Source organism: Salmo trutta, chromosome 26 (assembly GCF_901001165.1).
Source record: "Salmo trutta chromosome 26, fSalTru1.1, whole genome shotgun sequence".
Taxonomy (NCBI): domain Eukaryota; kingdom Metazoa; phylum Chordata; class Actinopteri; order Salmoniformes; family Salmonidae; genus Salmo; species Salmo trutta.
The window spans coordinates 23,262,942-23,287,989 of record NC_042982.1 but is presented as its reverse complement, the minus strand read 5'-3'; the positions used below and the strand labels follow the sequence as shown (position 1 = coordinate 23,287,989).

The 25,048-nt window shown below is 43.3% G+C and overlaps 3 protein-coding genes across 6 annotated transcripts; 2 read left to right on the top strand and 1 right to left on the bottom strand.

Moving 5' to 3' along the window:
• Positions 1-118: 118 nt before the first annotated feature.
• On the top strand, positions 119-17,563 carry LOC115163451 (transmembrane protease serine 5). 2 transcript variants are annotated; one of them, XM_029715325.1, is made up of 13 exons: positions 119-361; positions 1,590-1,740; positions 2,224-2,310; positions 2,595-2,708; positions 13,335-13,470; positions 13,709-13,822; positions 13,933-13,976; positions 15,496-15,658; positions 15,861-16,045; positions 16,231-16,329; positions 16,477-16,619; positions 16,994-17,146; positions 17,274-17,563. In XM_029715325.1, exons 1-13 carry the CDS (start codon positions 359-361, stop codon positions 17,280-17,282), a joined length of 1,401 nt encoding a protein of 466 aa, XP_029571185.1. In that variant the 5' UTR covers positions 119-358; the 3' UTR covers positions 17,283-17,563. The 2 variants fall into 2 exon arrangements, with proteins under 2 accessions (XP_029571185.1, XP_029571184.1); XM_029715324.1 differs by having other exon boundaries at positions 13,329-13,470.
• A 2,834-nt stretch (positions 17,564-20,397) lies between these two features.
• Positions 20,398-23,474, bottom strand: LOC115163455 (zinc finger BED domain-containing protein 1). The gene is made up of 2 exons (XM_029715336.1): positions 23,354-23,474; positions 20,398-22,141 (listed from the first exon to the last, which is right to left on the bottom strand). Exon 2 carries the CDS (start codon positions 21,635-21,637, stop codon positions 21,011-21,013), a length of 627 nt encoding a protein of 208 aa, XP_029571196.1. The 5' UTR covers positions 21,638-22,141; positions 23,354-23,474; the 3' UTR covers positions 20,398-21,010.
• LOC115163457 (PIH1 domain-containing protein 2) lies at positions 22,349-24,807 on the top strand. 3 transcript variants are annotated; one of them, XR_003869739.1, is made up of 5 exons: positions 22,349-22,407; positions 22,765-22,901; positions 23,456-23,578; positions 23,716-23,944; positions 24,146-24,807. XR_003869739.1 is itself a non-coding variant. In XM_029715339.1 (3 exons), coding segments are annotated over exons 1-3 (249 nt in total). In that variant the 5' UTR covers positions 23,490-23,559; the 3' UTR covers positions 24,147-24,807. The 3 variants fall into 3 exon arrangements, 1 of the variants encoding a protein (XP_029571199.1); XR_003869740.1 differs by lacking the exon at positions 23,456-23,578; XM_029715339.1 differs by lacking the exons at positions 22,349-22,407; positions 22,765-22,901 and having other exon boundaries at positions 23,490-23,578.
• Positions 24,808-25,048: the final 241 nt, after the last annotated feature.

Here is a 25,048-nt window from a genome sequence, read left to right as displayed (position 1 = left end):
CTCTGTTGGCACAGGTAAGGGTGTTACTAAGCAACCTGTGCCTCTGCCTGCCCTATCAGTGGCTTGTGGGGTATCTCTGGAGATGTTCCCTCCTACAAATAACTGGTTGAGCCTGCCTCCATAGGCCCCATGACCCCCTTGGCAAAACAACAGGTTCATTCAACAGCACAGACCCACTGCTGACCTCACTGTCTCTTTGTGAAGGGAAAATCCAGAGTTGCATTCTGTGAAATGGCAAATGGTCGACCAGCTGCGAGCGGAGTGCATCTCTGTCTCTAACCTAACACAGGCCTACAGATGAACGCTGAAGAGCCCACTGCCACACTCTCCTCTGGACAACAGAACATACAAGGGAAACATGGTAAGACTCCAGGCATATCTATATCTCTCTCCTTACCCTTATTTATTTTCATTATCACCTTGATACCTTCTCTGTTGTCTTTAGGCTATCGACTTACTCATCGAGTGTCAACAGATGTTGTTTTCATAATGCCTCTGTCTATTTACTGTACATGTACTAGCTGTTGTGCATGTTGTTTAACAACAACTGTGATGATTTATTAATGGTTTTTAATAATCTATTGTCAATCCTCATAATGTATTTCAAGTACATGTACATTGTGTACTTTTTACTAATGTAATGTATTATCTGCTAGACAGCTAGAGGATAACTAAAAGAGAAATATATGCATACAGTGCATGCTTTGGGTTAACATACTGCTGTTGATTCTATGGGTAAATTACAATGTTTAAGCATCATGTTGGAGTAGATGGTTTTTAGATGGGATTTGAAAATATATAATGATTTTCCTATTTTTTTTAGATGGGATTTGAAAATATATAATGATTTTCCTATTTTCCTACAATATCTCATTGCATGAGCTAGAAATACCCTGTAGTATCTGACATTTTTGGTTTTAATTATGTCTTGCAATAGAAAACAATTGTAGAAAGTCATTCACCTGCATGTGAAATACCTACTGCATAGGTCTGGTACTGTGTAGAGTACATTTTATTTATTTTATTTAACTAGGCAAGTCAGTTAAGAACAAATCCTTATTTACAATGACAGCCTTTCCAGGCCAAACCCTAACCCGGACGACGCTGGGCCAATTGTGCGCCGCCCTATACGACTCCCAATCACGGCCGGTTGTGATACAGCCTGGAATCTAACCAGGGTCTGTAGTGACGCTTCTAGCACTGAGATGCAGTGCCTTAGACCACTGCGCCACTCGGGAGCCCAAATCCATATGTCTGCAGCACAAGTATGACACATTGGCTGGGATTCTCATATATGGCTATGAATGATACATTGTGCTTCAGTTCACACACCTGGACACCTGTGACATTATCTACACACCTTTACACACCTGCCATTCAAATTCTATACACCTGGACAAACCCTCTGGAGATCTCTTGTTTCATAGTCATCCTAATTAAATCTGTTTGATAAAGGGGATGAATAAGGAGGCGTCTGTGTGTGTAGAAGGGGAGGGGTAGTCAGCCAGGAAGAATAGGTTATCTTCAAATCCAGTGTTCCAGAAGACTGATATGAATAGTGTGTGTTGTATTCATCACATCTGTTGCAGAATCTTGATGGAGATACATTATCTGTGATTGAGAATCCTGTGGCTGTCAGTCATTCTTTCCACCCAGAGAAGACAGGAGTGGGAGAGGCCCGAGGAGCTCAGAGTCAGAGCTGCCATGCCTGGCTGAGAGGAATCCATTCTACAAACCACAGTAAGGTCAATGCCTGGGTGATGCACTGTCTAATAGGGCTGAAACCACAGGCTATCATTAGTTGACAACATTATCCAATTAGTACAAAAACAAGGCATGCTATATAAAGTCTTATCTAATTAGAGCATATAGCAGCATTAAGCTTTAGTACTTTAGTATCTCATTGTCTTAAGTTAAAGTTGTACGGTAAACTATACCCCTCACAGCTGCCATGCAGACTTTATATACTGTAAATCAGTTGATTATGACACTGCCTGTGAAATGTTAAGCGTTCATCTTTGTCACTGGTCAAGTTCCCTACATGTGGTATGCTTTGTTCACATCCTTAGTTGTGTGCAAGTTGTAGACTGTGTAATTGGCTGTTACATGCTGTGTCGCTATCTCTTCCACTCTATGTCAGTGTGACAGACAGCTAACATGCCTTTTATCAGTATACCCAGGCCAGTTGATATCTTATCAGTGTCTAATTCAGCTGTTCTCCAGTGTCAGCCAATAGACTGGTGAGAGTACTGGTTGCTGTGTGTGCAGTAGGACTTCTGGGAGGCTTAGCAGTCGGAGTGTGGTTCCTAGGTGAGACATCCTTCAAGTGTCAAATCATGGAGTATGAAGAGAATGATGACATATTCAATGTTCTAATGTTTATGCAATACAGATTCCTTGCTGTGGTGGATGAAAAACAGAAGTAGCCCTACATGTCAGAATATAGAACACTGTATTTTAATGTTTTACAATGAGCTGATTAACTATGCATGATAACCATGTCTCACACAATGACAGAGCTAGATTAAGAACATCTGTTTCACATACACTATGACTATAATTCACTCTCCATGTTGTTGTTTTCCCTCCCACAGTCAGGTTGTTGTTGAGGCCTACCTCTTCCCAGAGCCCAGCAGGGCTAGGGGACACCAAGGAGACGTCCTTCTGTAATGTGACTGAGGACATCTCTGTGGCTGACCCCAGGAAAGGTCTGTGCCTTTCAACACCTCACTCACCACAAAGACTGTCATCTTGGCTGTGTGATTGTCTGTCCCAAATAACACCTTATTCCTATGTAGTGCCCCATAAGCTCCAGTCAAAAGTAGTGCACTAAATAAGGTATACAGTGCCTTCAGAAAGTATGCACACCCCTTTACTTTTTCCACAGTTTGTTGTGTTACAGCCTGAATTTAAAATTGATTAAATGTAGATTGCTTTTGTCACTAGCCTGCACGCAATAGCCCCAAAAGTCAAAGTAGAATTATGTTTTTCAAAAAAATGTATGTTTATTACAAATAAAAGCTGAAATGTCTTGAGTAATTATGTATTCAACCCCTTTGTTATGACAAGCCTAAACAAGTTCAGGAGTAAAATGTGCTGAACAAGTCACATAATAAGTTGCATGGACTCACTCTGTGTGCTATAATGGTGTTTAAAATTATTTTTGAATGACTACGTCATCTCTATACTACACACACAATTGTCCCTCAGTCGAGCAGTGAATTTCAAACACAGATACCACAAAGACAAAGACCATGGAGGTTTTTCAAAGAAGGGCACATATTTGTAGATTGGTAAAAATAAAATAGCAGACATTGAATATCCCTTTGAGTATGTTGGAGTTGTTACTTAGGCTTTGGATTGTGTATCAATACACCCAGTCACTACAAAGATGCAGGTGTCCTTCCTAACTCAGTTGCCAGAGAAGAAGGAAACCGCTCAGGGATTAATGTTCCCGCAGGCTAAACTCCAATTGTTGTCTGTATTGTGGAGCTGTAGGGCATTACATAGCCACCTGCCCAGTAAAGAGACCTGAAGCCTTAGTAGGTACAAGTACTCTGGTGAGTCTGACTGGGAACCCTCTGTCCCATTACCTAAACTCCTTTTTGTGAGCTTGCTGTGGGGAGACTAGTCTAAGTCTCTCCGGGTGCTTATTGACTCTGGGGCAGATGAGAGTTTCATGGACGCTACCCTGGTATCAGAACTAAGTATTCCAATTCAACTCCTCTCTGTTCCCATGGATGCCAGGGCACTAGATGGCATAACCAGGTACTCATAGTGCCCTGGTCAACGATGTGCTCCGGGACATGTTGAAACGTTTTGTTTTTGTCTACCTCGACGACATCCTGGTTTTCTCTTGTTCTGCCCAGGAACACATTCTCCATGTTTGACAGGTCCTTAAGCACCTCCTGGAGAATCAGTCGTTTGTAAAGGCTGAGAAGTGTGAGTTCCACTGCTCCACTATCTCCTCTCTGGGATACATTATTGTTGAGGGGAATGTTCAGATGGATGCCGAGAAGGTGAGCACGGTGTTGGATTGGCCCCAGCCCACTTCCAGGGTGCTGCTACAACGGTTTCTGGGATTTGCACATTTCTACCGCCGTTTCATTCGGGGCTACAGCAACCTGGCGGTTCCCCTCTCTGCACTCACCTCTCCCAAGGTACCGTTCACATGGTCTCCAGCAGCAGACAAGGCTTTTGGGGATCTAAAGCAACAATTTACAACTGTTAACCGGCTGTTTGTTCCTGATTTGGTCCAGTCTCAGGTCCTGGAATGGGCTCACTCCTCCAGGCTTACCTGTCATCCTGGTACTCGTCGAACTCTGGCTTTCCTCCGTCAATGCTTCTGGTGGCCCACCATGGTTCCTGATGTCCCTGATGTCCATTGCCGCATGCATGGTGTGCGTGCAAAGCAAGACTCCGCGGCAAGCTCCGTCTGGCCTCCTACAGCCACTCCCTGTCCCTCTTCACCCCTGGTCCCATATTTTCCTGGATGTTGTCACTGGGATTCATCCGTCAGATGGCAACACCACCATCCTGACAGTGGTTGACAGATTCTCCAAGGCCGCCCAGTTCATCCCTCTTCCGAAGTTACCTTCAGCCAAGGAGACAGCCCAGCTTATGGTAAAGCCCGTCTTCCAAATCTATGGACTCCCGGTTGACATTGTCTAGGACTGGGGTCCTCAGTTCCTGTCCCAATTCTGGAAGGCATTCTGCACTCTTATTTGGTCGTCAGCCAGCCTGTCCTCTGGGTTTCATCCCCAATCTAACGACCAGTCGGCGTGAGCCAATCAAGATATGGAGACGGCACTCCGGTGTCTTGTTGCCAGTAACCCCACCACCTGGAGTCAGCAACATGTCTGGTTGGAATATGCCAGGAACATTCTCCCCTGCTTGGCTACAGGACTATCCCCCTTCGAATGCTCTATGGGCTATCAGCCCCCACTCGTCCCAGAGCAAGAAGTTGAGGTCAACATACCTTTAGCCCAGATGTTCGTCCGCCGTCCCTGGAAAAGAGCTTGGGTGACTTCTCAAGACCCCCTCCAGGTATCGTCGACAAACAGACCACCACTGGACTCTGGTTCCTCGCTGTCGGGCAAAGGGTATGGTTGTCCACTCGGGACCTACCCCTCCGGGTAGAATCCCATAAACTTTCCCCTCGTTTCATTGGTCCTTTCCCCATTTCTAGAGTCATTAGTCCCAGTGCTGTCAGTCTGCTGTTGCCCCGTACCCTTCGTGTTCACCCTACTTCTCAAGTGTCCAGGATTAAGCCCTTGTCTCACAGTCCTCTGTCTTCTGTTTCTAGGCCCATCCATCCCTCCTGTGTCATTGATGGCCAGCCAGTGTATACGGTGAGACGCCTCCTGAAGGTTCAACCATGGGGCAGGGATTTCCAGTACCTGGTTGACTGGGCGGGTTATGGCCCAGAGGAGAGGTACTGGGTTCCTGCTAAAGACATCCTGGACCTAGCCCTCATCGCCGATTTTCACAGCCGACACCCCGGTCAGCCAGGTATGCGCCCAGGTAGGACGCCAGGAGGCGTCCCTAGACGGGGGGGGGGGGACAATCACGCCTTGATCTGTTTTACCAGTCCTTGTGATTGTCTCCACCCCCTCCAGGTGTAGCTTATTTCCCCCGGTGTATTTATCCCTGTGATCCTTGTCTCTCTGGGCCAGTTCGTCTTGTATGTTCAAGTCAACCAGCATGTTTTTCCCGTGCTCCTGCTTTTTCTATTCTTCTTTTGCTAGTCCTCCCGGCTTTGACCCTTGCATGTTTCTGGACTCTGTACTCGCCTGCCTTGACCTCGAGCCTGCCTGCCATTCTGTACCTCCTGGACTCTGAACTGGTTTTGACTTTTTGCCATTCTCTTGTCTACCCATTTGGATTATAATAAATATCCAAGACTCAAACCATCTGCCTCCCGTCTGCATCTGGGTCTCACCTTGTGCCCTTATAGTTATGTTCGGTACAAATCCAATACCACACTTTACTGAGTGCCACTCTCCATATTTTGGTGGCTGCATCATGTTATGGGTATGCTTGTAATTAAGTATTTCAGGATAAAAAATAAATGGAATGGCGCTGAGCACAGGCAAAACTCTTAGAGGGAAAATTGGTTCAGTCTGCTTTCCACCAGACACTGGGAGATTAATTCACCTTTCAGCAGGACAATAACCTAAAACACAAGACCACACCTACACTGGAGTTGCTTACAAAGAAGACAGTAAGTGTTCCTGAGTGGCGGAGTTAAAGTTTTGACTTAAATCTACTTGAAGAATTTTGAAAAGAATAATGGGCAAATGTTGCACAATCCAGCCGTGGAAAGCTCTGTAGAGATTTGCCCAGAAAGACTCACAGCTGTAATCGCTGCCAAATGTGCTTCTTTAAAGTACTTACTCAGGGGTGTGAATTCTTATGTAAATTAGATATTTCTAAATACAATTTTCAGTAAATGTGCTAACATTTCAAAAAACATGTTTTCACTTTGTAATTATGGGGTATTGTGTGTAGATGGGTGAGATTTTGTGTAATTCATTTAGAATTCAGGCTGTAACACAACAAAATGTGGAATAAGTCAAGGGGGTATGAATACTTTCTGAAGGCACTGTAAGGTATGATTTGGGATGCACTTGATTGGTCAGGCAGAAAGCCCTTCCTAGTAGTTTTATGGTGTATCACAACATTTGTGATAATTTTTTTAATTGTATTTATTTCATTCAACCTTTATTTAACTAGGCAAGTCAGTTAAGAACAAATTCTTATTTTCAATGACGGCCTAATCAAAGGCAAAAGGCCTTCTGCAGGGACAGGGCCTGGGATAAAAAATAAAAAGTAAATACAATAGAAATATAGGACAAAACACACATCACAACAAGAGAGACAACACTACATAGAGACCTAAGACAACATAGCAAGGCAGCAATACATGACAACACAGCATGGTAGCAACACAACATGATAACAACATGGTAGCAACACAACATGGTAGCAGCACAAAACATGGTACAAACATTATTGGGCACAGACAACGGCATAAAGGGTAATAAGGTAGAGACAACAATACATCACACAAAGCAGCCACAACTGTCAGTAACAGTGTCCATGATTGAGTCTTCGAATTAAGAGATTGAGATAAAACTGCCCAGTTTGAGTGTTTGTTGGAGCTCGTCCAGTCGCTAGCTGCAGCGAACTGAAAAGATGAGCGACCCAGGGATGTGTGTGCTTTGGGGACCTTTAACAGAATGTGATTGGCAGAACGGGTGTTGTATGTAGAGGATGAGAGCTGCAGTAGATATCTCAGATAGGGGGAGTGAGGCCTAAGAGGGTTTTATAAATAAGCATCAACCAGTGGGTCTTGCGACGACTATACAGAGATGGCCAGTTTACAGAAGAGTATAGAGTGCAGTGATGTGTCCTATAAGGAACATTGGTGGCAAATCTGTTGGCCGAATGGTAAAGAACACCTAGCAGCTCGAAAGCACACTTACCTGCCGATCTATAAATTATGTCTCCGTAATCTAGCATGGGTAGGATGGTCATCTGAATCAGGGTTAGTTTGGCAGCTGGGGTGAAAGAGGATCGACTACGATAGAGGAAACCAAGTCTAGATTTAACTTTAGCCTGCAGCTTTGATATGTGCTGAGAGAACGACAGTGCACTGTCTAGCCATACTCCCAAGTACTTGTATGAGGTGACTTCCTCAAGCTCTAAACCCTCAGAGGTAGTAATAACACCTGTGGGAAGAGGGGAATTCTTCTTACCAAACCACATGACATTTGTTTTGGAGGTGTCCAGAACAAGGTTAAGAGTAGAGAAAGCTTGTTGGACACTAAGAAAGCTTTGTTGTAGAGCATTTAACACAAAATCCAGGGACGGACCAGCTGAGTATAAGACTATCATCTGCATATAAATGGATGAGAGAGCTTCCTACTGCCTGAGCTATGTTGTTGATGTAAATTGAGAAAAGCGTGGGGCCTAGGATCGAGCCTGGGGTACTCCCTTGGTGACAGGCAATGGCTGAGACAGCAGATTTTCTGACTTTATACACTGCACTCTTTGAGAGAGGTAGTTAACAAACCAGGCCAAAGACCCCTCTGAGACACCAATACTCACAAGAATGGAACGGTCTACCGTATCAAAAGCTTTAGTCACATTAATAAAAAATAGCAGCACAACATTGCTTAGAATCAAGGGCAATGGTGACATCATTGAGAACCTTTAAGGTTGCAGTGACACATCCATAACCTGAGCGGAAACCAGATTGCATACCAGAGAGAATACTATAGACATCAAGAAAGCCAGTCAGTTGATTATTTACACGTTTTTCCATCACTTTTGTTAAACAGTGCAAAATAGAAATAGGCCTATAACAGTTAGAATCAACTTTATCTCCGCCTTTAAATAAAGGCCTTCCAAGCAATGGGAACCTCCCCAGAAAGGAGAGACAGGTTAAAAAGGTTGGAGATAGGCTTGGCAATGATAGGGGCAGCAACCTTGAAGAAGAAAGGGTCTAAACCATCTGACCCAGATTTTTTAAGTTTAAGGAGCTCCTTTAGCACCTCAGACTCAGTGACTGCCTGCAGGGAGAAACTTTGTAGCGGGGCAGGGGGAAAAGAGGGAGAAGCATCGAGGATAGTCGCATTAGAAGGGGTGGGAGATGAGGAAATGTTGGACGGGCAAGGAGGCATGGCTGAGTCAAATAGGAATCCCGACTTAATGAAATGGTGATTAAAGAGCTCAGCCATGTGCTTCTTGTCAGTAACAACCACATCATTAACATTAAGGGACATGGGCAGCTGTGAGGAGGAGGGTTTATTCTCCAGGTCTTTAACCGTTTTCCAGAACTTCTTGGGGTTAGACCCACAGAGAGAGAACTGCTCCTTAACCCTTATGTAGTCTTAACATTCTGTATACTCCCCTTGTCCTAAGGGTAAAAAATTACCCGCCTTCACTTATCCCCTAAAATAAAGCATCTTATTAATTTAATTTTAAACTCCAAATCTAGTTTGCATGAAGAAAAAAACCTGTCATTCATCACAAAATTTGTGAATATCTGCATTTTCCCTTTTCACAATGCCGAAAGACTGCATTTAATCAGTGGACACCAGTCGTTTTTATTACAACACACCTGTCATAATTGTTTTCTTTACTAAAGTAGAGGTTTATTATTATTATTATTGCTAAAGATACTAGGTGTAAACATAATTTTTTTAGGAAGCGATAGCACTTGTATAGCCTAAGAAAGTAGCAGAAATGTGCAGAAAGTAGTTTTGAATGCATTTTATTGAAGGGAAACAATAACAGTCTGGAACTTTTTTGGCAACATAGTGATATATTCTTATATACTGTACAATGACGAATTTAACTACAAAGTACTAGTCTTCTCCCATTTTTTTAAACATTGCCCCCACCCACAAGGTGTATAAATAACAACAATAAATAAGAATAGAATACAAAACAAAAACGTGGAAAATGACCAGGGGCCAGTGGGCAGTCATCCTCCTGCAGCTGTAAGTACCATTCACCTTATCCAGATTGTCCACGCCTCCTTTGTTGTGGTTGTAGTCCAGGATAATGGCTGGCTTCCTGTCCTCACGATCACTGATCTCAGCCATTTTGTTCAGTGTGCTCAGGAGGACCACATTCTTGTTCCTCTTTGGGAGGTAAGAAACTAGAGAGGTGGTGGGGGTGTAGGCAAATGTTGATGAGAAGGCCTCTCTCCCCCTTGTTGCGAGGAGTGCAGGGGGGAGCTCAGGCTCGTTCTTTCTAACTGTACCAACCATGGTGATCTTCCTCTGCAGGAGCTGCTGGCAGAGTTCATAACAGGTGAAGAAATTGTCACACGTGACATTGTGCCCCCTCAGTCCATCTGTCACATCAAGCACAACCCGCATCCCCTGGTTCTTCTCTGGGCCTCCACTGGTCGGCCTTGTGTAAACTTGCATCTTCCAAGCGTAGCTGGATTGTGCCGCACAGGCCACCCATATCTTGATAACATACTTTGCTGGCATGCTGGGCATATACTGCCGGAAAGGACAGCGACCTTTTGACAAAAGAGATTATTATCAGTAATTAGTATCAGTGTCACAGAAAACAATCACAGAAATCAATGATCTTACAGCAATACATAATAAAATTAACATTGAAAATCACTTACATTACAGATATTAAAATAAAAATGTACCTCTGAATGGGACCAGTTGCTCATCCACTGTTACTTCAGGCCCAGGGTTGTAGAGGTATGGCCTCATCCACTGTTACTTCAGGCCCAGGGTTGTAGAGGTATGGCAGACGCTCCACCCACTTCTCCCAAACCTCTCTTATGGCCACCAGTTTGTCTCTCACACATCTTGCAGGTCTTGACTCAGGGTTATCAAATTGTAGCATTCTTGAGAAAGTGTGAAAGACTTTCAGTGGCATTGTGGTACGGAAAATCGCCCTTCCACTCTCTGCATCCCAGAGACTACATGTAGCCTCGCCTCGGGACCTATACACACCCGCTAAGACTAGCAGCCCTATGTAGGCGCGCAGGTCAATCTCATCCATCCTTTTCCAGTTGTCTCCATATTTACGGAAAGCCTCCAAATTTGTCATCTCCAGGATGATTTTTCGATGGCTGGTGTGATGAACATGTAGAATATTGAGGCGATGTCCTGAGCATAGGCAACTGCATGTCTTGTGGGCACTGGGGTCATCATTATGGCATTTTGCACTGCCATCCTGTCCTGGTTGACATATGGTGACAAGGATCATGTTATTTTGCTGTTCTTTGACAAAAATGTCTCTCTTTCAGCTTGGGGGTGATGTATAATGCTCTGGGTTGTATTCTTCCCCATCTTCGTCTTCAGATATCTCCTCCTCTTCTAAATCATTGTTCTCTTGTTCCTCCTGGACATCTGAAAAAATCGGATCTACCACCTGTTGGGCACTGAAACGTGCACTCATGGCTTCAGCAAAGAGAGAACTGGGGGGACTGTCATCTGCAGCACCTTTATAGCCTCTGACTGCATTCCCCATTAGTAAACAATGCTTTCAAGACATTTTTCATTTTTATTTTGTCTGAAATTGTTTTTATTTTGTCTGTGAACTTGAGTCATGTGTGGGGTCGTGGAGTGGAGATGCTGCACATGCACAAGAAAATGTTAGTATTGTCTGAGTTCAATCAGTAGCACACATAATCTCAATTTCTCATTGTGTGTGTGTGTGTGTGTCTTTGTGGTTTTTGTGGTGTGTAAATTATTTTATAACTGCCAGGTCAAAAATGACCCTAAGACAATCTTTGTACCCTGGTGGTGTACAGCTTTCATGGAAATATGAACAAAGGCGATGTTTCACTTTTTCTAATGTTGGGGTCACTCTAGGAAAAGTCATCAAATTTCAAATTGAAAAAATATAATTTAGGGGATTATCTCTGCTGTTAAACATAGTGGCGGGTCATGTTTTACCCTTAAGACAACACAAGGGTTAAAGTAACTAACTTTGGCCTTCAGAATAGCCTGAGTGCACGTATTTCTCATTTGCCTGAACGATAGCCAGTAAGCCTGAGTATGTGTGTGCCGAGCATTTCGCCAAATGCAATTCTTGAGGTGGAGTAACTCGGCAAGATCACGGTCGAACCAGGGGCTGAACCTGTTTTTAATTCTCATTTTCTTTATGGTGGTGTGTTCGTTAACAATACCACTGAAAATATCAAAAGAAGGTCCAAGTGTCTTCGACAGAGGGGATCAAGCTGATTCTATACCATTTTACAAAGGCCAGTTCATGAAGGAAGGCTTGCTCATTGAAGTGTTTTAGCAAGAGTCTATGACAAACCAGGACAGGTTGTTTCACTGAGCAGCCATTACGAACACAGGCTGTAAAACAGTGATCACTAATGTCATTACAGAAAACACCAGACTGATACCTATCAGGATTATTTGTGAGGATAACATTGAGGAGAGTAGCCTTTTCTGGATGTTTGGAGTCAATCCTTGTGGGATTGGTAATAATCTGAGAAAGATTTAGGGAGTCCCATTGCTTTAGATCTTGGTCAGGTGTTATAAGCATGTCCCAGTTTAGTTAACCTAGCAGGACAAATTCAGACTTAGTGTAAGGGGCCAGGAGAGAGCTTAGGGCAGGTAAGGTACAGGCCAGCAAATCAAATTGTTTGGGGACAGACTTGGTGGAGACAACCGAGCACTGAAGGTGATCCTTGGTAAAGATTGACACTCCCCCACTTTAGGAAGAGCTGTCTTGCCGAAAAAGGTTATAACCAGAAAGGTTAACATCAGTATTCAAAACACTCTTCCTTAACCACGTCTCACACCGTACCTAAGCCGGCTGAGAGTGTGCGCTATCGTGCGCCATTGTGCGCAAATTGATTTTGTCCACCCACACCAAATGCGATCACGACATGCAGGTTAAAATATCAAAACAAGCTCTGAACCAATTATATTACTTTGGGGACAGGTCGAAAAGCATTAAATATTTAAGGCAATTTAGTTAGGTAGCTTGCAGTTGCTAGCTAATTTGTCCTATTTAGCTAGCTTGCTGTAGTCATCTCTCCTCCTTTCAGGCCTTTTCTTCTTTGGACTTTATATGGCGATTGGCATCTAACTTTCATAGTTACCACGACGACCAACCAAACTCAGTTCATCTTTCAATCACCCCCGGTGGGTATAACCAATAAGGAGATGGCAAGTGGGTATCTGCTTCTATAAACCAATGAGGAGATGGGAAAGGCAGGACTTGCACCACGATCAGTGTCACAAATAGAACTGACTTCTATTTTAGCCCTTGGCAACGCAGACACTTGTTGGCGTGGGCGGCAGTGGGGGTGCAATAATTGAATAACGTTTGTTTAAATGTATTTTGCAACGCTCGCCACACGAGCGGTGTGGTCAGCATGTTAGCCCTTGGCAACGCAGACACTCGTTGGCGTGCGCGAGCAGTGTGGGTGCAATAATTGAATAACATGTATGTTTAAATTTATTTTGCAACGCTCAGGCACGCGACGCGTGTGGTGTGGTCAGCATGTCAGTAATGACCAACACATCTGGATCGGACCTGTGTAATATAAACCATATGTGTTTATATAACAGCTATAATTGTTTTTATAACAGTACATATGTTAATTAATTAATTCTTTAACAACTTCTACATGGTCACAGTCAGTGGAGAGGAGTGGAGACTGTCTATCGACCGACATCAAAACATGAAATAATGATCTGTTTATATTGACTACATTATTTATTGGATATAAGCTGCTTAACATTTCCCTCTCAAACAAGGCCACAGTTCAGTACTGTTGATCTAGTTGGTCTCTGGAGGGATTATTTTCTATCAATCAGGTTCAGTGTTTTACAGAATCAGCCCGGAGAACTCTCTCTTGGAGATCCAGTTGGAGAAGGTTCCCACCTGGCTGCCTGTGTGCTATGAGAGATGGAACTCTTCCCTGGGGACCCTGGTCTGCCGCCAGCTGGGATATCTAAGGCTAGTCTACTAAGACCACTTTCTTACTACAAAGCCCAAGCATCTTGGGAACATACTAGGCTATTCACCTAACCATAAGGCTGATTGCTCCCAGTTAATGATGGATTATTTAATGCTCTGTTAATACCTCGTTTATAGGCTTGCCTTATGCCCCATAGATCAGACATTACTTTTTAAAAGGGACACTCTCATCTTGCCTGCTTTTATAGAAGATATAACTGATTTATTTTCTTTCCAGACTGACCAAGCAAAAAGGGGTGAACTTAACCGACATAGGACCAAACTACACAGATGGCTTTATACAGATTACCTCCGAACACAAGAGCAGCCTGGAAAATATATGGCAGTTAAGGTACGGCAGCTGTCTGAGGAGATAATACATTACCTAATGATGCAGAAAAAATGGATGTGCTATAACAAAGTTATCAAGGTTTTCTAATGTACCTATTTGTTTTTATTTAGGGGGAGTTGCGTCACAGGGAAGGTTATAGCTTTGAAATGTTTTGGTAAGTTTCTGCAGGGTACTAACAACACTAACATAATAGTGGATTAACTACATTGTACATTTGTGCATCTCACACATCGGTAGGACCCAAGGACCTTTATATGACCTCTCAGTCATGACTTCATAGTGCTACACATTGGTAGGAACACCTCTTTCCATGACATAGACTGATCAGGTGAATATAGATGAAAGCTATAATCCCTTATTAATATCATTTGTTAAATCCAGTTCAATCAGTGTAGATTAAAGGGTGGAGGGTGAAAGAAGGATTTTTAAGCCTTGAGACAATTGAGACATGGATTGTGTATGTGGTTGAACGGGCAAGACAACATATTTAAGTGCATTTGAACAGGGTATGGTAGTAGGTGCCAGGCGCACGGGTTTGAGCATGTCAAGAACTGCAACACTGCTGGGTTTTTCACTCTCAACAGTTTCCCGTGTGTATCAAGAATGGTCCACCACCCAAAGGACATCCAGCCAACTTGACACAACAGAGGGAAGCATTGGAGTCAACATGGGCCAGCATCCCTGTGGAACGCTTTCGACACTTTCGAGTCCATGCCCTGACGAATTGAGGCTGTTCTGAGGGCAAAAGGGGGTGCAAGTCAATATTAAAAAGCTGCTCCTAATGTTTTGGACACTCAGTATATACTGTAGGGTGATGAGTTATCTCAATACAATGTATGTAAAGTGATCTGGGTAAAATATGTTCTTTACCATTTGGCCATCAGATTTGCCACCAATGCTCCTTATAGGACACATCACTGCACTCTATACTCTTCTGTAAACTGGTCATCTCTGTATAGTCGTTGCAAGACCCACTGGTTGATGCTTATTTATAAAACCCTCTTGGGCCTCACTCCCCCTATCTGAGATATCTACTGCAGCCCTCATCCTCCACATCCTCCACATACAACACCCATTCTGTCAATCACATTCTGTTAAATGTCCCCAAAGCACACACATCCTTGGGTCGCTCATCTTTTCAGTTCGCTGCAGCTAGCGACTGGACGAGCTGCAACGAACACTCAAACTGGACAGTTTTATCTCAATCTCTTCATTCAAAGACTCAATCATGGACACTGGTACTGACAGTTGTGGCTGCTTTGTGTGATGTATTGTTGTATCTACTTTTTTGCCCTGTGTGCTGTTGTCTGTGCCCAATAATGTTTATACCCTGTGCTGCTGCCATATTGTGTTGCTACCATGTTGTTGTCATGTTGTGTTGCTACCATGCTGTGTTGTCATGTGTTGCTGCCATGCAATGTTGTTGTCTTAGGTCTCTCTTTATGTAGTGTTGTGGTGTCTCTCTTGTCGTGATGTGTGTTTTGTCCTATATTTTGATTTAATTTATTTAAACATTTTTATCCCAGCCCCCGTCCCTGCAGGAGGCCTTTTACCTGTTGGTAGGCCGTCATTGAAAATAAGAATTTGTTCTTAACTGACTTGCCTAGTTAAATAAAGGTTAAATAAATATAATTTTAAAAATGCCTTCATGTTTGTTTCCTGTGCCTGTGTAGAGTGTGGGACGCGGGCTAAGCTGCCCAGGATAATTGGGGGAGTGGAGGCTACCTTGGGAAGGTGGCCCTGGCAAGTCAGTCTCTACTACAGCAACCGACACACCTGTGGAGGCACCATCATCACCAGCCAATGGGTGGTCACCGCAGCCCACTGTGTACACAAGTAAGACCCCCAAGGACCCCTCGGGATAAGAGGTTAGATGTTTGAGGTCAAAGGTCACTGACTCATGACAGTGTAGTGATGACTAGGGGCAGTAATAGCTCTCACTTTATTTTGCGCAAAGTCAGTTATACTTCATGCAATTGAGAATTGGAGAGCCATCTATCCGATATAAATTGCTTCATCTCTTTTTTTCACATTCCAGCTATAGGCTACCACAGGTGTCCAGTTGGGTGGTCTACGCTGGCATTGTCACACGCAGTTCAGCTAAAATGGCTCAGTACATTGGATATGCAGTGGAAAAGATCCTCTACAACAAGAACTACAATCCCAGGAGCCACGACAATGACATTGCTCTGATGAAACTGCGAACCCCACTGAATTTCTCAGGTGACAGGGAACTTGATTGCTTCTGTTTTGAATGCACCACATAGTCCTTTGGCTGACTGGAACACTCAACTATATTATTACAGCAATCAGTTCCAAACCATGTTCCAATATTACTGAAATGAACTTCAAAATGACCTACACTGTTTTCTAATATTCTTAATATTCTCTTAAATTGTATTTTTTAGATACCATCAGGCCTATTTGTCTGCCACAGTACGAGCATGATCTTCCAGGGGGAACACAATGCTGGATCTCTGGCTGGGGCTACACTCAACCAGACGATGGTATGACTATGTTAAATGAATAATATAACTTAAATAGAAGAATTTAATGTATCTCTATCAATGGTTCAATGTTTTTTTCATAGCACAAAGTCAGTCAAGTCCTAAAAATAAGATGCATATTTACATTAGTTTGACTTTCTTTGACAGTTCTCATCCCTGCCACACTTAAAGAAGCTCCGGTTCCACTGATAAGCACCAAGAAATGCAACAGTTCCTGCATGTACAATGGAGAGATCACCCCCCGCATGCTCTGTGCTGGATACACCGAGGGCAAAGTGGACGCATGTCAGGTTAGTTCATAAAACATACCTGAGTTCTTCCTCCTGCGGCTTGTTTTATGAAGAGATTTACCAAAGGTCAAAGAGTTGTTTCTTACAAAAGTAGAATTGGTTCTTGATAATGAGAATATTTTCCCCCATGTGTCCCCATTACTGTTCTGAATTATCAAAGACAAAGCTCATTAGGCATGCGGGCACACCAGCTTTATTCAAGGTCCAACCGATCAAATTCAGTTGAGCTCAGGTTTCAGTATTTCACAATATCCCAACCCATAATCCCTAAATCACTGTGATTTAAGAATATCTCAACCCCTAGCAATCAGTGTGGTGGTCTGGTAACCAGTGTGATTGACAGCAGTGTGTATCTGCTCCTGTCCTCTCCCCAGGGGGACAGTGGGGGTCCTCTGGTCTGTCAAATTGACAATGTGTGGAGACTGGTGGGCGTGGTGAGCTGGGGTACAGGCTGCGCTGAGCCCAACCACCCCGGAGTCTACACCAAGGTGGCTGAGTTCCTCGGCTGGATCTACGACATGATTGAGGTAACCTTACACTAACTCTTCATTGCATAGGCCTATGTGTTGATTTTTTTTACATATCAGGAACACATCTGCTTCTCCTCTTGAAATTGCATAATAGTGTATGTTACATTTGTTTTTCCATCTGCAGAGCTACTGAGGAGGAAGAGGAATAAGACAATGGATGATCAGGGAGACTCATGTATGACCAGAACAGGCCTAGAGCAAACTGAAACATAAGATGCTCCTGACATTCTTCCTCCTGTACTATATCTGTCATTTTACCTCCTTATAACGGCCATGTTTATTGCAGAAATGCATACATTATTTAGGAACTAATTTTATACTGTGTTTGTCATACATTTTATTTTTAGCACCTGAATGAGAACATATTTATATCATATATTTGTCTTGTAATGAAAATAAATGATGCTTCATATCTAAACATGTCCATTGTTTACTCTGGTGTGATGAAAGAGGTTTATGTGTCTGGTCCATCATGTCTGAAGGATGCAGACACTGTCCACCGTTGAGCGCAAAGTAGTAGCACCTCTCTCCTGTCAGAAGAGGGCGTGCATGCACCCCTCATCTCGTTTCCATAGTAACAGAGGACACTAGCGACAAAGTTGAGTTTGTCAACATTTAGCTATAACGTTAGAACAAGGGTCACAAAAACTTGAAGTTTACTGTTGAGTATTTCCATGTGTTTTGTGTTAAAAGGATAACTACTGTTCTCCATCTGATTCACAGCATTCGTACCAAATGGTTTGATTGTATTCAAGGCATTGCTGGTTGGTGTATTGGGGTAGCCATTTAGCTACACTACTGTAACGTTAGCTAGCTAACATAAACGTTATTTAACCTAGCAAGGAATTCTCTCCATGCTTGTTCATCTATAGCTAGCGTGCCTTGCCATACCATAATCAAATGCAAAACTCCAATGAGCTGTGTGTATACTGAACTAAATCCCTCAACATATTTTCAGAAATATGTCTTCTTCCCTGGTAGTACAAAGCAGGAAGTTTTGCAGCAGTTCAACCAGTTCTGGTCCATGTTAGACGACCTGTCACAGAATGACCCCCAAAGCTACCAGATGTTTATCGAGAAACAAACAAAACAGGGAGCAAATAATAATGCACTACCTCAGCCTGACTCCTGCCTACTCACTGAAATGCTGGAACCACAAATGACCTGCTTTCTATGAGCAGCTACACCCACACTAGAGTTTATAGATTCAAAACACACACTCTTACAACACTGGCCTACATAAAAATAACATAACCAAGTGTGTTGATAAGAGAATACTGGTTCATTTGTTTCCAGTGCACATTTGACTGCACTGCTGGCTAATAATATGGAGGTGTGAACTATAAAGAAGCTGAACAGTTGCTTTATTGTTTGTGTCAGGAGCCAAAGAAAGGGTTGCTGTACATCAATGCGAGTGGCTGGAAGCACATCTCTAACCCTGGTGATGAGAACAAGCCTGTGCCTGTGTGTGGAGGGAAACTGGAGACAGACACTCATGAAGGAGGAGGTACCAAGAGTCACTGTTGTCCTGCAGAACACAAACCTGTATTTCTGCATAATTACCTGGACTGTAACCTGTTTTATAAGAGGTGCAGGGAAAAAAAGTTTACATTGTCCCCAAAAAATATTTACAGTTGAAGTTGGAAGTTTACATACACCTTAGCCAAATACATTTAATCTCAGTTTTTCACAATTCCTGACATTTAATCCTAGTAAAAATTCTGTTTTAGGTCAGTTAGGATCACCACTTTATTTTAAGAATTTGAAATGTCAGAATAATAGTAGAGAGAATGATTTATTTCAGCTTTTATTTTTTTCATCACATTCCCAGTGGGTCAGAAGTTTACATGCACTCAATTAGTATTTGGTAGCATTGCCTTTAAATTGTTTAACTTGGGTCAAACATTTCAGGTAGCCTTCCACAAGCTTCCCACAATAATTTGGGTGAATTGTGGCCCATTCCTCCTGACAGAGCTGGTGTAACTAAGTCAGGTTTGTAGGCCCCCTCGCTCGCACACTCTTTTTCAGTTCAGCTCACACATTTTCCATGGGATTGAGGTCAGGGCTTTGTGATGGCCACTCCAATACCTTGACTTTGTTGTCCTTAAGCCATTTTGCCACAACTTTGGAAGTATACTTGGGGTCATTGTCCATTTGGAAGACCCATTTGCGACCAAGCTTTAACTTCCTGACTGATGTCTTGAGATGTTGCTTTAATATATCCACATAATTTTCCTCCCTCATGATGCCATCTATTTTGTGAAGTGCACCAGTCCCTCCTGCAACAAAGCACCCCCACAACATGATGCTGCCACCCCCGTGCTTCACGGATGGGATGGTGTTCTTCGGATTGCAAGCCTCCCCCTTTTTCCTCCAAACATAACGATGGTCATTATGGCCAAACAGTTCTATTTTTGTTTCATCAGACCAGAGGACATTTCTCCAAAAGGTATGAATGTGCAGTTGCAAACCATAGTCTGGCTTTTGTATGCCGGTTTTTGGAGCAGTGGTTTCTTCATTGCTGAGCGGCCTTTCAGGTTATGTTGATATAGGACTCGTTTTACTGTGGATATAGATACTTGTTTCCTCCAGCATCTTCACAAGGTCCTTTGCTGTTGTTCTGTGATTGATTTGCACTTTTCGCACCAAGTACGTTCATCTCTAGGAGACGGAGCGCGTCTCCTTCCTAAGCGGTATGACGGCTGCGTAGTCCCATGGTGTTTATACTTGCATACTATTGTTTGTACAGATGATCGTGGTACCTTCAGGCATTTGGTAATTGCTCCCAAGGATGAACCAGACTTGTGGAGGTCTACAATTCTTTTCTGAGGTCTTGGCTGATTTCTTTTGATGATATCAAGGCACTGAGTTTGAACGTAGACCTTGAAATACATCCACAGGTACCCCTCCAATTGACTCAAATTATGTAAATTAGTCTAACAGAAGCTTCTAAAGCAATGAAATTATTTTATTGAATTTTCCTAGGTGTTTAAAGGCACTGTATGTAAACTTCTGACCCATTGGAATTGTGATAGGCTGAACAGGCTGAATTATAAGTGAAATAATCTGTCTGTAAACAATTGTTAGAAAAATTACTTGTGTCATGAACAAAGTAGATGTCCTAACCGACTTGCCAAAACTATAGTTTGTTAACAAGAAATTTGTGGAGTGGTTGAAAAACTGACTCCAACCTCAGTGTATGTAAACTTCCGACTTCAACTGTATACGACAGCTGACTTTCTTATCACTTTTTAATGGTTTTGATACCAATGTTATCTAACACTGTTTGACCTAAAAGGTGTTTCATTGAAACGGTATGAAAATTTCATATGACGATTATAGTGACCAAAATTATCACGGTTATCAGTATTATCGCAGTATTGTTAAAATGTGCTGGAAATGTTCCCGCTGGCGCTGAACACTCTCTGATGGCACGCTGGTTGCTTGGATGCACAAAAGCTTCCTGGCAACCCTGTCAAGGTGAGGCAGCTCTGATGCATGGCCCCTCCACCACACCAGTGGATCCTCTTCTGCTGGAATGGGTGGCAGAGACAGGTAGACCTTGGTCTCTTCTTTCACTCTGTCTTCTGGGATGGTCGGAATCTGACCCTCTTCACCTCTCTTCTGCCTTGTTGAGGTAATCTTTCTCTGCAACCCAGTCAGGCCTTTCCCCTCTGATGCCGCTGTGGGGGTGTTGGTGGTGGAGGTGCTGCTGGTGCTTTGTGTTTCTTCCCTGACTTGTGCAGCTGCCAGCTTCAAGGCCTCCTGGACACAGCTGTCAGTGTCAACTTTTACAGCCTCAGGCTCATCTAAAAAGCGCCTTTTGAAGCAGGGGTCAATGTAAAAAGCCATGTGCATGACTCACTCTGCCTTCTCTGTGTATCTGTTGTTAGGGTCTTCTCTCATTATCCTTTTCATCTCCCTGGTCAGAGATGGCTCCGTATCCCTTTCCACCAGAACATCACGGGTGATGTGGTCTAGGACAGGCTTGATGGCTGACAGTGTCACTCGTGTCTCTGAGGCAAGTGCATCTGTAAACTTGCTCAGAGGTTCAAGGAGCTGGCACAGTTGCTCCATGACACTTACATTGGCGTCCTTGGGCATCAGATGCCATGTTCCTCTTTCTCCAGCCAGTGTCGCGCAGACTGGCTGCTGTTGGCTGAGGAAACGCTCAAGCATCTTGTGTGCAGATCCCCATCGAGTCACCACATCATGGATCAGAGCCTTCTGTGGCATGTTGAGGGCAGCAAGCTTTTCTCTCAGTTCTCTCCTTGGATCCTTGAAGCCTTGGATCAGATGACGGCAGGCCTTGACTGCTGTGTCAACTCTCTGATTTTTCAGAGCCTTTGAGATGGCCAGGTTCAAATTATGGCCAAAGCACCCAAGCCACAGATCTGGGAACGCTTCAAAAGCCTTGATCATGTTTGTTGCGTTGTCTGTGGTTATGCAGACCAGGTCTTTCTTGTTGATCCCCCACTCTTCCAGCATATTCTAAAAAAAACTCTGATGTTGTGAGCCGAGTGATCTTCTGGGAGGAACTGTGTTTCCAGGCAGTTTGAGTCCAGTTGCCAGTCTGGGGTGAGGTAACGGATAGTGAAGCTGATGTAGGGTTGACCACCCCCTGCTTTCACTGGTCCAGAGGTCAGTAGTTGCAGCAAACCATGTGCCTTGAGTCAAACTTTTTCCAACATCAGTTTTAACCTGGTTGTACAGGTTTGGGATTTCAGTCTTGGCAAATAATGTTCGTGATGGCCCTTTGTAGTGAGGCACGGCAACCTTCATCAGCCTCAGAAAGCCAGGCCTCTCAACAATTTGAAATGGCATCATGTCCTTTGCAATGTAATATGAAAAAGCTGCAGTGAGGTCTTGAGCATGTTTTGATGAGGGTGCATAAGCAGCCTGTCTTTTAAATGCTTGCTTGAGTGTCTGTGTCACAACTGTAGATGAGGAGGGACCAGTAGCATCACTGGGTTTGCCTGCTGCACACCCACTCTGTAAACAAGGGAATAGCAAATGTATTATTATTATTGGTGTTGTTACATTGCAATTATTACACACTCACCTCATTCACCTCATTCACACACACACACACACACACACACACTCCCCTCAGCCCTCAAATTAAGTGGACACTTCTGATGACGTATCATGACATCTGATGAGTATACACTTGCAGGGCAAGGGGGGAGGGAAGAAGGAGTGATTTTTAAATGGACACCCTTCATCCCGCGATGATTGTTTTCAGCCTCCAGTAGCTTGTGGGTGCTTTATATGCGCTTCAGTCAATTATGAGTGCATGTCTACTTATATAAAAAATATAATTATTAATATACGCCTACTGTATGATAGCTAGCAAATGAATTAGCTAACTAACGTCAGCCTGCCTACTGTATGATAGCTAGCAAATTAATTCGCTAACTAACGTTAGCCTGCCTAGCTGGAACTTCGGAAGAAGGAAAATGTTTTATTTCTACAAATACATATTTACTTTTTATGAGACGTGTTTGTGCCATCGTGTGCATTAGTGGCACAATTTTTAAATTATTTGCATTAGTTTTTACTTACACTTGTATGTTGACTTCTCCATTGATGTTGTTTTCGCTGACTTTTCTTAGAGGAAGTGAACATAATTGTACACTCGCAAAGCTGACTAAAAATGATGGCTGAGGGGCTTACGCTGCAAACTTCCCTTGCTTGGCTAATCATTTGGACCGTTCCCCAAGATGGCGACGGGGATTCCCCCAAGGCGAGGGTAAGTGGACGAGGGTGTCTGTCTTTGTTGCATTTGAGTATATGCCATGACCCCATGCTCAATTTACATACATACAAATGAGTTTTAAGAAGACAGTAATAGTAATTGTAATGAGCCCAACAATTGACATAAATATAGGAGTATATAGTGTTTGTCCTGTTAGAACACTTTTACAACCAAGTCGATGACTGACGGATTTTAAATGAACAAAATATGTTGGTTGGGTGACTAAACTACATAACGTGTTATCGTGTGCAATGGGCGAATAGAGTCTGCAGACACACGACGCATACAGCAGCAGAACAACGTGTAGTGTTTTTACAAGAGAAAGTAACACTGAAAGCTTCAGTTTACATTATTGACAAGATATTAGCAAGTTAGACAGACAAACCATGACATTTTCCTCCATTCCGAAGTCCCCACATCATGCATTGCGCTAAAAGTTAACTTACCTTGCAATCGCTATAAAGTAGTGGGTGGTGGTCACGAAGATGACTCAAGAGATTTGAAGTGTTGCCCCCTTTCGCAGCAATTTTATTTTGCTTGTTCTGCAGACAGGGTGACCATCTTCGACTAAGTTTCCCTCAGCACTCTTGTAAAACCCAAAATACCCACATTGCATGCTGCGCCTGCGTCAGACTGTTGCTAACTTTGGTTGATGCTGGACAGTATTTACCGTGAGTTTTTCAAACCGTGTTTTAATTATAATTAAAATGTAAAATTGTAATACTAACCGTTGGGAATTATACCATGGTTTATCTTGAAACCGGTAACCGTTTCATCCCTAACTACAACTTGTGTTCCCTGTACTTAGATGACAACAGTGAGGTGGATGTGGCGTTCAGCCCTGCAGTGCCGCAGCAGGCTCAGAAGGACAAGAGGGAGAAGGACCAGGTCCACCTGTTAGCCCTGAGCTTCACCCAGCAGCAGCATGGCCTGCTTCTGGCCCAGCAGTACAACATCTGCAGCAGTAAGCTAAAGGGCACCCTAGAGGACATGCAGTGCCGCCTGGGTTCTCTAAAACAGTCCAGCCACCAACACTGGTAAGGCTTCTACATAATTATTCCATGGTTCAAGGGAACAGTTTTATTTTTTATTAAGGTGACACCATCAAGATAAAGGCGAGATTATTTAACCACAATGTATTGAGCAATACCTACTAACTATGTAGTATTAATATTTTTTAAAGGTGTACTGTAGCTAAAGATGAATGTTTTGACAATTATTTGACATTCATTTCCCAGACCCCAACTTCCCTGCTCCAGCAGATCTCCTTCTGCGTGAAGGGCAGACCGAGGACAGTAATCCTGTGCAGCTCATCACATCTGTCCAGCTAACATCTGGGCCAGGGGACCAAAGCAACAAGACCAAGAACCTGATCCAGGTGATCTCCAGCTCAGTGACAGCCCAGCCTCAGCGGCCACAGCACCAGCTCACTGTTAACTCTGACCCCAGGGACCTCTCTCAGAGCCTGGAGCTGACTGTGGAGCTACCAAATGTTCAGTCCATCACAGAGTGCCATCTCAGCATTTCCTAGGTCAGGGACCACTCTGCTTCCCCTTTTCCCTGTGCTATGAATAAGGCCCTGTGACAGATTAACAAAACTGATGTTGGTCTTGCTTAAACGCTTCCTATGTTGACATAATAGCCTATGTTACATTATAAGTTACCCTTTCTGTGGTCTTGTTGGTCTAAATGTCTGTGTGTATTTCTCTATAATATGATATACTACTAGAAATTGAGGATATGTACCATCTACACCTGGAGCTGCCAGAGACTGTGAATGAGGATTCGGCCTCTGCCACGTTCAACAAGAAACGGACATTAACTTTGGAAGTGTCTATACTCTAGTGCCGTTACTGCAGACACTAAAAGCACACACGTTAATTCATAGACAAAAAAAAAAGCACTGTCTGCTCTGGCATGTCACACTAACACCCAGTAGGTGATTTGTCTCCGAAGGGACTCGGACTTTGGAAATATAAGAAGGCCATTAGAGAAGGCAGTAACAGTTACCTCAAAGCAAATGGCCCAAAATACATGTCATTTCTGCTATGCATCCTACAAGCTGTGGGTCTGAACCTTTGTAGTAGTAAACAGTACCTCAGTAAAGACATTCAGAGCAACATTAATGACTCAAGTGGAGT